Source organism: Ahaetulla prasina, chromosome 3, assembly GCF_028640845.1.
Source record: "Ahaetulla prasina isolate Xishuangbanna chromosome 3, ASM2864084v1, whole genome shotgun sequence".
In the NCBI taxonomy this organism is placed as follows: Eukaryota; Metazoa; Chordata; class Lepidosauria; order Squamata; family Colubridae; genus Ahaetulla; species Ahaetulla prasina.
In genome coordinates this window covers 120337485-120353307 of record NC_080541.1, presented here as the reverse complement: position 1 = coordinate 120353307, position 15823 = coordinate 120337485, and the positions used below count along the sequence as shown (strand labels likewise).

General features: G+C 39.7%; 1 protein-coding gene across 4 annotated transcripts; it reads right to left on the bottom strand.

Moving 5' to 3' along the window:
* Nucleotides 1-2194: 2194 nt before the first annotated feature.
* HSD17B7 (hydroxysteroid 17-beta dehydrogenase 7) lies at nucleotides 2195-14551 on the bottom strand. Of its 4 annotated transcripts, none has more exons than XM_058178051.1 (9): nucleotides 14331-14550; nucleotides 11371-11574; nucleotides 9934-10026; nucleotides 8338-8449; nucleotides 7994-8188; nucleotides 6678-6782; nucleotides 5966-6022; nucleotides 5248-5346; nucleotides 2196-2842 (listed from the first exon to the last, which is right to left on the bottom strand). In XM_058178051.1, exons 1-9 carry the CDS (start codon nucleotides 14363-14365, stop codon nucleotides 2705-2707), a joined length of 1038 nt encoding a protein of 345 aa, XP_058034034.1. In that variant the 5' UTR covers nucleotides 14366-14550; the 3' UTR covers nucleotides 2196-2704. The 4 variants fall into 4 exon arrangements, with proteins under 4 accessions (XP_058034036.1, XP_058034034.1, XP_058034035.1 ...); XM_058178050.1 differs by having other exon boundaries at nucleotides 2197-2842; nucleotides 8338-8452; nucleotides 14331-14548; XM_058178053.1 differs by lacking the exon at nucleotides 11371-11574 and having other exon boundaries at nucleotides 2195-2842; nucleotides 14331-14551.
* Between the last annotated feature and the right edge of the window lie 1272 nt (nucleotides 14552-15823).

Below are 15823 nucleotides of genomic sequence, written 5' to 3'. Positions count from 1 at the left end.
CCTCCTCTCCTCAGCCGGGCCCCTCCCGTCTCCAACTGGGCCTGTTATCAGACTCCGAGTCTGATAATGAAGATGAACGGTCTGTCATGCCTCCAGCCCCCGGCCCCGGCCCCATGCCCGGAGATGATTCCAGGAGTGGAAGGACAAGCCCGATAAATCTCACTCATACAGCATGTGTTCCTTTGGCTCAGCCGTCAGAGCAGGAAAACAGCCAGGTATTGGAATTGCTCGGGCCTACTCCTTCTGACCCCTCCCTTTCCCAGAAGCTGCCAGCAGATCCAGCTGAAGACAATTCAGAGTAGGAAGACCCTCGCTTCCGGAGATTTGAGAGGCGACGCCAGCAGAAGGGAGGGGCAGGCCTGGATAAATGCTGAGTCATGGAGCCACACCCCCACAGCCTATATAAAGGACCTGCTTTTGGCATTCCAACCTTGCAAGGTCTTATCGAGTTTGCTGATACCGGACCTATCGCTGAAGTCACAACTTGGACTCCTGCCTACCCTGAGAAACCTCGGAGGAACTTGGCAAGCTGCAGAGGCTTCATTGCCAAATTGGTTATGGACTTCCTTGACTCGTTCGTCGGAGTGGGGAGTGGGACACGACATATTAATTCATTCAGTATGCTATGCTTTCTTTATTGAATATACCTATGTATGTGATTATGGGTTTGAGCAATGTGATATACATCCTCTTTTCTGAAACTAAGAAAGTCTGGATGTGGTCAAAGATTGGGTGTGGGACCACCTGGAAATACACCAATACAACATTTGATTTACAAACTCTATTTAAATAATTATACCCCAAAGACACTTCAGGCTCCCCAAGATCTTTTGTGCCTTTATTTTTCAGTAATCTAAAGAAGAGATCTTTTTGGCCTTTGCAATTATTTATCTTCAAGATTATTTATCTTCACTGATGCATTGGAATCATTTCAGTTGATAGATTGTTTTGCCAGGAAGCATTTTTAAACAGGTCTGATAATCTGGTATTCTTTACAGTGCATTGACCTAATTCTCTTGCTACTGGCTTTCTTGACTGGAGTTGATGAGCACTGGTATCCAGGATCCCTAGAAAGCATCAAGCTGCCCGGATTTTCCTCAATAAATCCTCAATATTTATCAGAGACTCTCACTCAAGCTACAGTGACTTCTGTATAGACATAAATAAGATTGTACTGTAACTTGCCTGCAATTTCAAATAAAAACAGTGATAGAAAAAAACAAGGATATCAGACTTTAAGATCATTTTGCTATTGAGATACAACTTATTCCAAAATAAGTTGTATCTCCACAGCAAAACAGTGTCAACCATATACATGGTTATTCAGAGATAAATTCCATTTTCAAAATTGGGACATAGTGGTTGAAAGAGGTCTGCCAACAAAAAGATAAAGATCTTCATTCCAGCAACAGACTTGGTAAATATTCTTAGTTTTTTTCATATTAGAAATTAAAACAAAAACAAAAACTGAAGCTGGTGTTCCCTTGGACCTTGAATTATGTGGTGAGAAATCTGGCTCTGCCATTGAGGGCAGATAGAATGACTTGTTGAAAGGAACACTATCTTGTTAGAGAAAAGTACAATTTTAAAGTAAAAGTAAACATGAGCCTCTTTAGGTACAGAAGTGGTTCAAAACCACTGCCTTGATTATAGTCTTTTGAAAAACAGAAAGGATGCCATAGTGTGAGGGTATACATAGAATGAGGGGAAGAGTTAAAAAAAAAATAAAGATGAGAAGTTCAACTATGAGATCAAAACCCTGAACCATTTTTACGTGTTCCCCATTAAAATGAGGCTTTGATCGAACAGCAATGCCCACCATCTTGTCCCTTTTGACTTCCCTTACAAATTCCCCTGCTAGAGTGAGTAGTTTCAGCCTCCTTGGGCTTTGTCAGTCCAGATTTGTTTGCCAGTCCCCACCCCCCCAGTTTTGGGGTCCCAGGAAGGGATGCTTGGATTTTCTCTCATATGTCCTCTCATATAATGCCAGGACAGTATTTGTGGGCCTAGCCAAAGTACTTGGAGCCCCAAGGCAGGGATTTTTGAGACCCCAACTACGGGTGCCATATGTTGAATGAAATAGCATCACCACTAGGGTGTTGGCCAAAAAAATTCATTATAAAATATATTTGAGAGGAAAAACAAGGTCAATCAATCAGAATGGTGTCATGCTTCCGAGTAATGATCCCAATCAATTCAGGACTGTAGCTTTTCTCAAAGATTTTCTTTATTGGGTACATATCGGCACGTCCAGGTGTGAATCCAATGCTAATATTTCCCATGGTTTAGTATAATTAAAAATAAGTATTCCCCACCTACCCATGTCACAGATCATGTTGGCCAACCAAGTAAACAGCAGGCTTCTCAGTTGCTCCTTCCGGCTATTACGAGAGCTCATTGAGATGACCTTGGTTCCCATGAGCCCTATCGCCATTATGTCTGGCATATTAGAAAACATTTCACACTACTTTGGTCCCCCACCCCCCCATATGCATGGCAACTAAGAAACGAGGAAAAAGAGAATATGGCTTTAGCTAAAATCATTTTGAGAGTTACACAAATGGAGTTAGAAAGGAGGTCTTCTAGTCCAACCTCCTGTTCAAGTAGGACAACCATTTCAGACACACTCTAGTCGTACAATCCTCCACAGCAGTCCACTAGGAAAATCTGGGTTGCAAATGCAAAGAATAATAACAAAGATGTTTCAAGTTGAAGAAACATTTTCCTGTGAAGAGCTGTCTTGCGATTTTTTATCTAGGTGATTTTTGCTCACTAAAACTTGCTTTTCTAATTCCAACAACTTCTTGTACAGTTTCTCTGCTACGTCTTCATCAATATCCATCTGGAAATCAAAGAAACAGGTAATAATTAAATATGCATATACATTTAATAAATAAAATTAATAAATAAGGGGGGAGAGTTAAAGTGTTAGCTCAACTTCTGATTCTTATGCAAGATCTATCTACCTACGAAGTTGCCCAATTAAAACCCACTGAAAGTATGTGCAATGCAAATCCAATGTCAGAAAAGCTGAAGAGCAGGAAGATTAAATGAGACCCTGCATGGTATACTTCCCAAAGAGGTGTGAATAGAAAAATCCAAGAAACTAGACTAGACAAGCTCAAAATGCTGAGTTTGTGTATTTCTCAAGATCCAGTTTGGGATATGCCTAAAGAATCCTGCTTCCATATCTGTCTACCACATCTGGACAAAGTGGTTATTAGTAAAATAAACTCACAAATAATATTTAGAACAGCGGTTCTCAACCTGTGGGTTGCAACCCCTTGGGGGTTGAATGATGATTTGCCAGGGGTCACCTAAGACCATCGGATATGTGGGAAGTATACTTGCGAGTCGAAGAATTGCGCTCCAATGGTTGACTCCACAAGCCAGCTGCAGGCTCTTCAAATCGCTAGCCGAATTCGGCTTCAGGCGCGATGAATTAAAAAAGAGAGAAATCTTTGCTCCGATGTCTCCCTCTCAAGCCAGCTGCAATCACTCCCAATCGCTAGCCTAATCTGGCTTCAGGCGCGATAAACTTAATAGGGGAGGAGTCTCCACTTTAATGCCTCCGTCCTCAAGGCAATCGCAAGCAGTTCAGATCGCTAGCCAATACGGCTTCAGGCGCGATAAATTAAAAAAAACAGTGGGGTCGCCACATCGTGGGGAATTGTTTTAAAGGGGTCGCAGCACTATAAAGGTTGAGAACCACTGATTTAGAATGACAAAATGTGTACAGGTAGTCCTTGAGTTATGACCATAATTGCACATTAAAGTCAGAAGTCAGGAGGATATTACGTGATTCATGTTAAGTGAATGAGCCTCCACCCCAGCTCTCCTCAATGCATTCGTTAAACAAACGCATGAGTCAAATGCATGGGTTGTTAAGGGAGCATGGGGTGAATCAAGGGTGGGGAAGATGATGGAGGTGGGTGGGCTAGTGCAGGAACAAGACCACCTGCCTCTGGCCTCCCAAGGCCTTCCCCCATTGAGATATCTCATGCCCCGCTTCACCTGGGCCTCCTCTGTACCCAGCCCCTGCACCCAACAATGATCGATCACTCACTTACCTCCAGAGCTCAGGATGTCAAGGTAGGAAAGGATGACAGGCTGTTCCTTACTAGTCACATGGCAGAAAAGCAGCTTTTTGTGAGATGCTGTGAAAGCTGTGTTTTTGGCAAAATTCTTCCTTGCTACTTGCGGCCTCTCTCTTCCAGCAAACACACGTGGTCACATGCTGCTTCTTTCTACCAGCAAAACAGCAGCAAAACCCTTTCCCTTGCTATCACTCTCCCTCACACAGCCACATGCTGCCTTTTTCTCCCAGTAAGTGCAACCTCTTCCCTTGCTATTGCTCTCCCTTTTTCTGCAGGCAAACTATGTTCTCCCAGGGAATGGATGCATGAGGGGGTAAACTATTTCCTGCTGCATGTGTGCATTTTGTTGGAGAGTGGGTAGAATGAATTTGCAGGGAGGAAAGGGAGAATGAGAGCAAGGGAAGAGATTGCATTTGCTGGGAGAAAGAGGCAATATATGGTCATGTGCATTTGCAGGAAGAATGTAGCAAAGAAATAGTTTTGCTAACAACACCAGAATCTCAGAAAGACTCCTTTTCTACCACTTGGCTCCATAATGGAGTGGTTTCTCCTCTTTTTCTATTCCAAAATTCTGAGCTCTGGAAAGGTAAGTGAGTGATCGGTGATGGGTGGGCAGGAGTTTATATAACTTGCAGGCTCAGTGCCTACGGTGAACCAGGGCAGGATGGGGGGAAATAGGGGGTGGGGGAAGATTTGTTGCAGCATCTTTGTGGTCAGTCCTGATCCAATTGTAAGGCCAAACAACCACAGAGGTACTGCAATATACATAACTTCGGGACTGGGTCATAAGTATTTTTTGGGTATCTGTCATGACTTTGAACTGTTGCTAAATGCCCTATCATAACTCGAGGATTATCTGTATGTGCCTAGGCTCTAACACAAGAAAATTAGGGGGATAAAAAATTGAGATAGATGGGGATTGAGTGTGGCTTACACAAAAATCTCTCTCCAATTTCTAAAATTTCAGATTCATTAAAATTTGCCTATGTGACTGTTTATAAGATGTACTGGAAATGACTTTCTGGCAATCCTCAGTGGGAACCCTAATTTACACTGCCTAGTTGTAGAACTGGCCCAGAAATGTATTGCACAGCACCCTACATCCCTACAGAATGCTTACTGTTTCACTTCCTCAAAAGAATTGACTTACCTTACGGCTCTCAGTATAATTCTTCTCCAAAATGGTAGTACAACTGTAATATTTCACCAGGGGATCCAGCAACTCTGCCTTCTGCTTAAACAACCAAATCTAGAAGGGAACCCAAACATTTCTTATTCCATGGACTCTCCATTCAAGACACTCCTTGATAGTGCTGAGAACATTTAAAATTTCAGCACTGGGAGTCTTCACAGAAAACAAGGAACAGGGTGATCTATCTAAGGGATGACAGGAGGAGAGAAACACCTAAAGAAGTTAATAAGCAGGTCAGACCAGAGCTTGAACAATACTGATATGTTAAAAGAGGTGGAAGCATTGCTCAGATTTTAAGAGAACTTGGTTGATTTCAGAATGCATGGAAGCGAAGTCATCTCTCCTGGTCACTGCTGAGTTCTGCTTCTAATTTCTAACTCTACAAGATCAGTCTGTAGCTGTGAGGGAAAGAAATCTCGTACATGTCATACATTGTTTCTATAGACTACTTGCCTATTTTTACTGCCTATTTTTTTTCATTAAAAGGAATGTGCTAAGCAAGCATGGAGAGAAGCATGGAGAGAAGCATGGAGAGAAGACAATATCTGCAAATGCTTTGTCTTATACCACAATAAAATAGCTATCAGCTTTGAGTCATGCGATCTATATAGGACAGGATAAAACCAAATGGATGTGAGGATGCCCTGAGCCATGGATATATCTAACAGTAATTTACCTGTGCTTCTGCTCCATTGTATGGTGTCAGAGTGTATGTAGGGGTGAACAGGCGTAGCTGGTAGAGAAAAAAATAGCAAAAAGTTAGCTTTTTCTTCCCCCAAAAAACACATTGAACTAAAAAATCTGTTTCAAATGAATCAGATTTCCAATTTCACTGAATATTTGCCATTGTAAAATTCTTGTCAGAAAATTCTCAAATAGTATTTGCACTGTGGGTACTACAAGATACAATGGATGGGCAACCTTTTTGAGCTAAGAACCTAGTTTGAATCTTAATGTCATATAGTGGATGTATTCACAAAATAACCACCATGAGAACCTTGCCACAATGGACACAGCCATAACAAAACAACCGTTTATTGGAGGGTAAGCCAGAAAGGTAGACTTGTTAATAAATATGACTCTAAGGACAAGTGCCTCCTCTGGCAATATGCCAGCTTCTATTTAATTGCTTTGCAAAGAACTCCTTTATAAAGTCAAGTGGGCAGAGACTCTGTTGGGCACCGGTGTTTAGGAACACACTGGCACCTGCAGGTATGAAGTGGTTTATCCAGTAAGAGATACTTTCAGTACAATTTTGTATTTTTCACATTATGCTGAATCATGAGGTACAAATTCAGTTTTTCCTATGATTCTTTATGAAACTGAATCAATCCTTCTCTCCCTCAAATTTACATCTGTGGTGCAATAATACTTCAAAAGGCACTTACCAGCCATAAAAAAGGGAAAAACAGCTTCCAGAAAAAAGGGGACATCATTTCATATGTCATATTGGTCATTACAACACCAGGACACATGACACTTGAAAATAAACCCTAGTTGAGGAAAAAGGAGAGAGGAGAGCGATGGGAGATAGAGAAAAGTTCATCATATAAAATATAATCACACTACACGTAAAGTCATGCTCAGCTATGCCTGTTGACTAATACACACCCAAAAAAAGGAAATAAATGTTTTTCTAAATTTCCTTTTCCAAAATGGTCTCTTCTGCATTTTATAAACATAAACAGCAGAGGACTAAAATGGTGGTATTTGGCCTTGAGACCAATAGAAAGGGATCTCCATAGAGTGAAATTGTTCTCCAGGCTTAGGGATCTTTTGGCAATGAGGTTGGTTGTTGTTGGCCAAATGAGACAATTCTCCCCATGTCCTGGTGTGTCTTTCAAAATTATATAAGACTTTGAAAGCTAAGAGACTAGTAATTTAAATATTACAACTTAAATTACATAATGGCACAAGCAGAGAATGAACTGGGTGCAACTTTTATCTTAAAAGCAAACCCCATCCCTAAGATTAGCGCCTCTACCACAACCAGAGATTACATGATGAAGTTCAAAGTAGTCAGGAGAACGTTTGTTGTTTTTCTACATGGTAGCCTGGCTTTATTTTGCCAGTTTCCTCCCAAAATTTGAATCTCAGCCCTTTTGTTTGTCTTCTCTCTAAATCAGGCACCTGGCCCATATAGGGAAAAATGGCAGTTAGAAGGACAAAAGATGGGAGAAAAGACAGGACGGGAGAGGTTATTGCTATGTTCTCTTTTGATACAGTGACAATGTAATATGTACCGGTAGGTAAATTATTTCTTGAATGATCAGACAGAGTCAGAACAATGGCAAATTCTAAATCTGCATCAATATGTATCTAAAAAGTAAAAATGTATCTTTATCTGAAATATGCACATTTATGTCAAACTCACAGCTCATGGGCTGGATGCGTCACGTGCTGGCCCCTCCCCCGCCCAGTTTAGTGAAGGAAGGGGAAAGTCCCGATACATCACGTGACACTGCCGTGACAACTTGACTGTGACACCCCTGCCTTACTTGATTCCATTACTTGCTATGAAGGTCAATGTTATAAGATATTGAACTCTATAAAACTGCCCTTTCTCTGTCTCTGAAGCTTTAGAAGTCTCAGCTATACATTATTTACAAACTTTGAAGCTTATCTATCCAGCCACATGGACAGCACACTTGTTCTTTGATGTTTCTGCTGCAGTCCCCTGAAAATCAAAAGAGCTGAGCCTCACCTGCTTGTTGAAATGGTTGTTTAAAGCGACACTTATAAGATCAGTGCAGTATTTAGAGGAACTGTAGGACTCTTTGCCCTGCTTGTGTTGGATGTCATCAAGGCTAAAGTTAGACTTATGGGCACTGACTGAAGAAGTCCAGATGAGTTGGGAAGGATTTTCAAGGCAGCAGAGCAGAGGCTCCAGCTGCCGGATCTGAAAGTAAACAAACCAAGGTTTTCCAAGATTTCAAGCCTATAGAACTGGGAAACATAGCAGCTTTACAATATCATGCTATGATGACATGCCTATTTTCAGAAGCTGAAACTACAAGGCATACATGCATTTGCTCAAAACTTCCCTACCAATAGAAAATGTCCAAAGAAGTTGGTTGCAAAGACTTCCTGCAGGCCATCTGGACTGACCCTGTCCTGCTGGGTTATCAGCCCCTCTGCTGTGGTGAGCATTCGAAATACTCTGCTGAAAAGAAGATAAGACATTACATTTAATTTTATCAAGGAAAGGACTGGAAACTTTAATTATTATCAAAAGTATCATTGAGGCTTTTTCATATGCAATTATGTTTAGAAAGGAACAAATTGTAAGATATAAAGAATTGTTAAATGAGAAGGAAGAACTTAAAACAATGCAGGAATTAGAAAGTGAAGATATAAAGATGAATTGGTTTTCTTACTTGCAAATATGTTCTACAGATGAGAAAGATTCCAAGAAAGAAGGTTTTTATAATAACTTGACTAGCTTTGATAAAATTTTAACAGGGACTGATGACAAATTAATTACGAAGTTATATGGCTATCTTTTAGAGATTAACTAGAAGAAGAACAAGTCAAGGAAACAATGATTGCTTGGGGGAAGAATTTTGGTCATGGGATTGACTTAGAGACATGGCAAAAATTATGGACATATAATTATAAGATGACAATGTCTATGGCTTATAAAGAGAATTTGTATAAGATGTTTTATAGATGGCATTTACCCCCAACAAGAATTGCTAGAATGTTCAAGGATAAATCCGAAAAATGTTGGAAATGTCATCAGTCACCTGGATCATATTATCACATGTGGTGGACATGTGTGGAAGCTAAAAGATATTGGACTAAAATACACACTTGGTTGGAAAAAATGATTAAAGAGCACATAGATTTTAAACCAGAAGTTTTTCTACTTGGGATCATACCAGAAATTTATAATAGAGAAGTGAGATATTTGATGGTAAATATTGTAACAGCAGCTAGAATAGTGTTTGCCAAAAATTGGAAAAGTGAGAAAATACCTTTGCAAAATGAAATAATTAGGAAAATAATGGAATGTGCTGAAATGAGTAAATTGACATTTGAAATAAGAGAACAGGAAGAAAAGCAATACTATAAGATATGGGATATATTTTATCAATGGCTAGAAGGGAAGATATGTTAACAAAGATTGGAGAAATAATATTATTAATTGAAATATTAAATGAATGGTGTAGAATGATAGAATTGATGATGTTACCAGATAAAATACTCATTACAGGATATGCATATGGAATGAGAAAAATAAAGGTTATAGCTATTGGTTAATTTAAAGTTCTGGATACAAGATGATGACGATATAAATTTAGATAAATTAAGGATATTTGTAAATTATGAAGGCACAAGAGATTTGTAATCACCCCGCCGATACACAATATTGGGATTGAAAATGTTTTTATGTTTGTTTTGTCTTAAAAGAAAATAAAAAAAATTATTTTAAAAAAAAAAGAAAAGGAAGGAAGAAAGGAAGGACATTTTCTGACACTCACTGTCCATTTCCCAGAAGGAAACGTAATGGGAAGTTGGAAGTCACTTCCACTCATTTTGTTCTGTTTCTCTGTTTAGGTAAGGAAATATCTTTGAAATGGTGGCAAGGAATTTTTCAGAGTTATGCAGAAAAAGAATATTAACACAGCTTATATAACATACCTGGAGAAGAGGCCACGTAAAAATGCCCAGAAAGTGACACGTGGATTGACCATGATCCCAGCATTCAAGAAGAGATAATCCAATCTATGAAATCTATACAATGAAGGTAACACCTGGTTATTGCAAGAAGAAACAGGCACAAAATGCCTTGCCAAAAACAAAAACCCTCTTAGTAGGATAATTTAACCTGAAAGGCTTAAATGCGTAACTAATCTAGAAATGTCATATGTCAATATGTAATAACTAATAACACTCTATCTTCCTCCAAGGGAAGATGGGCTAAATGTTCATGTTTATGCTTAACTGAATTGTTTCATTGAGAAACCAGAAGGCTGATTTACAATGAGCAGGAACAGAAAAAAAACCTTGCTTTGTATTAACGTTTAGGAAAATTAGTTTTCTTCTCTTAACCGAGTATTTAAACCTATATGCCTGAAGAGGAAGAGTCCAGGAAAAGTTTTACTAGTTGATTCTACCAACAGTACAAGGACACATTTAGCCATTCAGCAGTGGGACTATGATTCTTACAATACTTTACCATTAGATGTTCTTATTGGCACTGATGGGTATGAGCTTCAACATTTATAAAGGATACCCAAATGATCTATTTACTCACATACTTCATAAGCACAATGATCTTTGTTATTGGTCCAACATAATTAAGAAAAGTTTGGATTAATAACTCTGCAGTTATCTTATGGCACCAATTTTTGCATATTCCATAATTCATACTGCATAAGAAAAGCATCCTAGGTCAGTATAAAGGGGAAATATCAATACCAGTCACTTTACATTAGAACAAACTAGTGCTAAAGCCTAGACGATAAAATTAAAATTAGAAGTAGTTGCCACTGCAGGAACCAGCAAAAAGCATGCTTTGTAGTTATCTTTTCTTTTATGTACACCAAAAGCATATGCACCAAGACAAATTCCTTGTGTGTCCAATCACACTTGGCCAATGAAGAATTCTATTCTATTCTATTCTATTCTATTCTATTCTATTCTATTCTATTCTATTCTATTCTATTCTATTCTATTCTATTCTATTCTATTCTATGCACTTCTCTCGTAATGCCTTTCTCCCATCTTTCTATTGCTTTTTTGCTAGAAAAAGGTTCTCAGTTGTTTGCAGAAGAAATAGTGCAAGGACTCCATTGCCTCCTTTCACTGTTGTTCTGTGGCTGGTCCTATGGCTTGTTTCTGCTATCAAATATTTCGGTCTGCTTTGGAAAAAAAGATTAGTGGTGTCCTTAATATAGCTTCTTCTTGAAAAATTATTCAAGATTAACTTATTGTAGAAATATGCAATATGAGTCTGACTTAGAAATCTATCCTGGAGAACTGATTGAACAGGGCTTCCTGGGTTACACAGAGCAACAATTCTTTCCAATAGACTGCTTCTAGCTACTCATCCAATTGCCCTTCTCCTCCCCATACCTCATCTTTATTTCTTGAGCTGCCTGTAGGACAGAGTCCAGCCTGCCAACATCTATTTTAACAATGCTGATGTCTGCACCAGGGAAGGAAGATAATAAGTTGTCACGGGTTGCATTGGCCTTGTCCATGTTTCTGCAGGCTAAACAAACATGGATGTTTTCATCTTCCTGGAGCAGACGTTCACACAGCGCAGAACCAATCCCACTGCAAAAGTAACAACATACAGTTAAGGCCTGTCATCGAGTATCACTATCAACGCTCTATGAAGTTCATTATGCAACAGTGGAGAAAATATGTTCCCTAGTATCTCTCTGTAAATGTATGCATTTCATAAATACTAATAAATACTATAGATGTTAAAAGAGGTTTTATAAATTAATTGTTCTGAGATAAAACAGAGTAAAAACAGTGCTCCAGCAAACCCTGTCTTCACTGGTGGACAGAAAGTGGCTTTGCTTTGTCTTCAATGACTTCATTTAGCATGCTGAAGAGATCTTGGAAAGGGATCCAACGTATCCCTTTTCTCCTTTCCTGTGACAAATAATCTCACTACCACTAATTGTGTAGATATCATGAATGTGAATGTTGGGAAAGGTTATAATGAAGAAAAAAACTTATTTATAAGGAATCACCTGATTCTTTGAATACAGATCCAACAGACTTCCACAAAAGATTTATCTGACATTATATATTTGATAGAAGGCCATTGGTTCATTATTGAAACAATTGGATATTATTAGAAATACAGATAGATGCAATAGCGTGACAAGCATATAGATCAGGGTCAACCTTTTTATATTTACCGCCCACTTTTGTATCTCTGTTAGTAATAAAAAAATTTAACCGCCCATCGGTTCCACAGTAATGTGCCATGTATGTTGGTCTGCACATGCCTCTCATGCATCGTGAATTGGGTTTGGGGGGGGGGCACCGGGTACTAGCTCTACTTGTCTGTTACAGCTGGGTGGTGTGGGGGGGAGATGCGCGAGCTATTCTGGGACAAGGCTCTTTTGTTTGCGGTCGCACTATAGCGCCATTTAGTTTCACTTACTTAACGTGAACTAAACTTATGCACGGGCACATAGTATATTTTCAGAAATTTAAATTATCACGGGGAATATTATGAAAACCTAATGAAAATGTTTTTAAATAATGCTATGAATTTTTTTTAAAAAGTCAATTAAATAAAAAAAAAAGGAAAGTGCTTCAGTATCAGACAAAAACCTCTACCGCCCACGATGAAAGCTGGAAGGACCACTAGTGGGCAGTAGGGACCAGGTTGACTACCACTGATATAGACGGTTGTTAGAGCTCGAAAGGAATAAATAAGATGTGGGGCATATTAGCACTAATAGTCCCAAAAGAGCTTTTTTCAAAAGGCAACTGGTCTTTCTTGGCTTTTTCTTTGAAAACATTTCCTTCCTATCCAAGAAGCTTCTTCAGTTTTAACTTTAAAAGTGAACCTAATAACCTGGCTGATTGAGAATCTACACAGACAATTACCACAAGTAATATTCAAGAAATATAACTGTGTCATTCCAGAAGCAAAAAAAAAAAAAAAAGTTTGGTTTAAGGAGGATGCTAAAATCCAAATAGTCCAAGATCAGCCAACCTGCCACTTGCTTCACATATACAGTCAATGAAATGGCCTTGCCAAAGAGACTACAATGGAAATAACAAATCACCAATCCATATCAGACTGACATGGATGAGATGAGGGGGTTTATGGTGGTTTTGGAAAGAGGAGTCTGGAATGAGAGTATACAGACAGATCTGCCTTATTGGTTATGAAGTCTTCTAACAAGGCATCTTCATTTTGTGGACTCATCCATTCACTCAGAAATTTTTTCCTTCTCTAAAGTAGCCTGCATTTATAGAATAACTTTGCCTTTCAAAACTAAAATTGCAAAGGCTCCAAAATATTGCCCTCTAAAGGAGGAACAGATTTCTTTTACAGGTAATGTACTGTATCCTCTAATTCCCCACAAAAAGACCTCAGTGAGACTTTTAAGTGCCCCCTGGAAAGAGAACCCTTCCTCTGAAACCTTAGTTTAACTAGTTGGTCTAGACCAGGGGTCTCCAACCTTGACAACTTTAAGTCTGGCGGACTTCAACTTCAGCTTTGCTGGCTGTGAAATTCTGGGAGTTGAAGTCCGCCAGGCTTAAAGTTGCCAAGGTTGGAGACCCCTGGTCTAGGTGGTGGCAAATAGGATAATTGAGTTATGCACTTTGAAAAAGTATTATGTTTTATTGGCCGTAAATCTTTTGCTAGTCTACTTAATTTGGCGACTCCAAGTTACAGTATTAAGAGAACTTTCTTTTTACCCAGTTTTTAAAAAAAACTTTATCATGTAGAAAAACACCCAGATACTTTAATGTTTCTTCACAAAATTGCAACTATCTGATCCCTTCTTTTATGATCCAGTTATTTATCAAGCTTGACTTTTTACTGACTGGCAGCTAGAACAGACTATCCTTGCCTTTCCCCAAATGAAAGGGTTCTCATCTGCCTTTATCCTGCTTTTCATTAAGGGATGCAAAGACATTAGGCTAATTGACAAGAACGAAAGTCGAGCCTTAAGTAAAAATAGCGAGGCATCCTTTCATTTGTTATACTGACATATACAATTTAATTCTGTTTCACCTCATTTATCCCTGTCCTGCAGAGCCCCTTCACTTTACCGAGCTTTCAAGAGGATGGTGAGTATAAAGCAGCTTGTTCTTGAAAGTCAATCAATAAAAATTAAAATATTAAAAGAATGTAAAAAATGTAGCCTTTTACTTCAACAGAGTAAAATATTTTCAAGTTCCCACCGATCTTACGCTTTTACCTAATCATGCCACCGGTTGTTTCTCCTACCCGATCATCTTCTATGGGACCGACACCCCCTTTCAAATTAACTGCATCAACAGATTACATCCCCCCTTGTCTAGGCTTTATCTCAGCGATCCGCTCTCACCTGGTGGCGCCGGTGATTATAGCTACCCTTTGCATGGCTGTAAGAACCAGACGGCAACGGGTCGAAGGAAAATGAACGGGAGACGCCGGGACCACCTATTTAAATCAGGGTGTGCGCCGCCTCCAAGAATCTGCGAGGCTTCCATCTGGGCGGTCCCAGTAAGCAAGGCCCCGCCCCTCATCAACGCCTCGCTGGCCCAGCTTGGCGGCCGCCTCCCCATCCCCAGTCCCGAGCAAATGAGGAGGTCTGAAGCAAACGGGGGAAACGGGGCGGTGGCGTGATAGTAGCCCGACGATGGAAAGGCGGGACCTGGGGAAACTCAGCCACTTAGCTTAGTCACAGGCGTTGGGACGGCGAAAGAACGCTTCCGGCATTCTGAGCTTGTCATTGATTTGAGGCAATGAAAAGGAATATGTAAATAGCTAAGGCTCTGCTCTAAGAAGGCGCGAAAGGCAGCTAACGTAAAGAATGAAGCGTAGCTCATTATTCTGCTCATTAATAGCGTAGCAGCTATTAATGAGCAGAATAAGTCGAATCTTACCTGCTTGTTCCTAGACTTCGGCTTTCCCAGATCCATTGAAAGAGATGATGAGATCTTGACAACCAATTTAGAAGGCTTCAAATACAGACCTATAATATATCTACTCGCAAATTAATATCATTTAATTTAATGAAATTCACGGAATTGAACATAGGGTGATAGCATTAAAAGGGGCTGAAGGAATTCATGGATCGAAGCAGACCACTTAGCCTCCCAGTTTGGAAGAAACGTGTCTCCAAATACCACTTACAAGATGCGCAAATAAGTAAAGGTAGAAGCTTTTCAGTCATTTAACATAAAGCCAGTGGTGGGATTCAGCCAGTTCGCACCACTTCGGGAGAACCAGTTGTTAACTTTGTTAGCAATTTGGCAAACTGGTTGTTGGAAGAAATTAGGGCAGAGAACCCTTTGTTAAATTGCTTGAATCCCACCACTGCATAAAGCTAATTGAAAGGATTGTTAAATATTTTAGACTGCCCAGTTGCCAAATTCTCTGTGCAGTTTATAATAAAATGCAATAAAAGATCACTTTGAATTTAAACATATAAAGTCAAATACACTGCAAAATGAAAACACTATGCAAACCATTCAGCAGCAAGGGGGCTTTCAGCATATATTCTGAGGGATATGTTCTACTGTCCACTGTAGCCACTTGCCATCCTGAAATATTGGGGAGTACAGTTGGAAGTTCTACTGATTTCCCCTTCTTAGCCCAAGTGATGGGAGGACCAGTAAAAGTTTGTTCACAAAAGAGCCCAAATGGCAGGCTAGTCAGCAGGGGACAAGCACAGTATGAAGTGGGAGGGAATTTTCTGAGCGTACTAAGTGAGCAACTTGAAGCTTCATTCTCTTCTACTCCTCTGATTAGGCGGGTGGGTGGGCAGGCTCTCTCTCTCTCTCTCTCTCCTGACTTTAAATAACTCAAGGGAGCCAAAACACCTTTCTCTTCCTA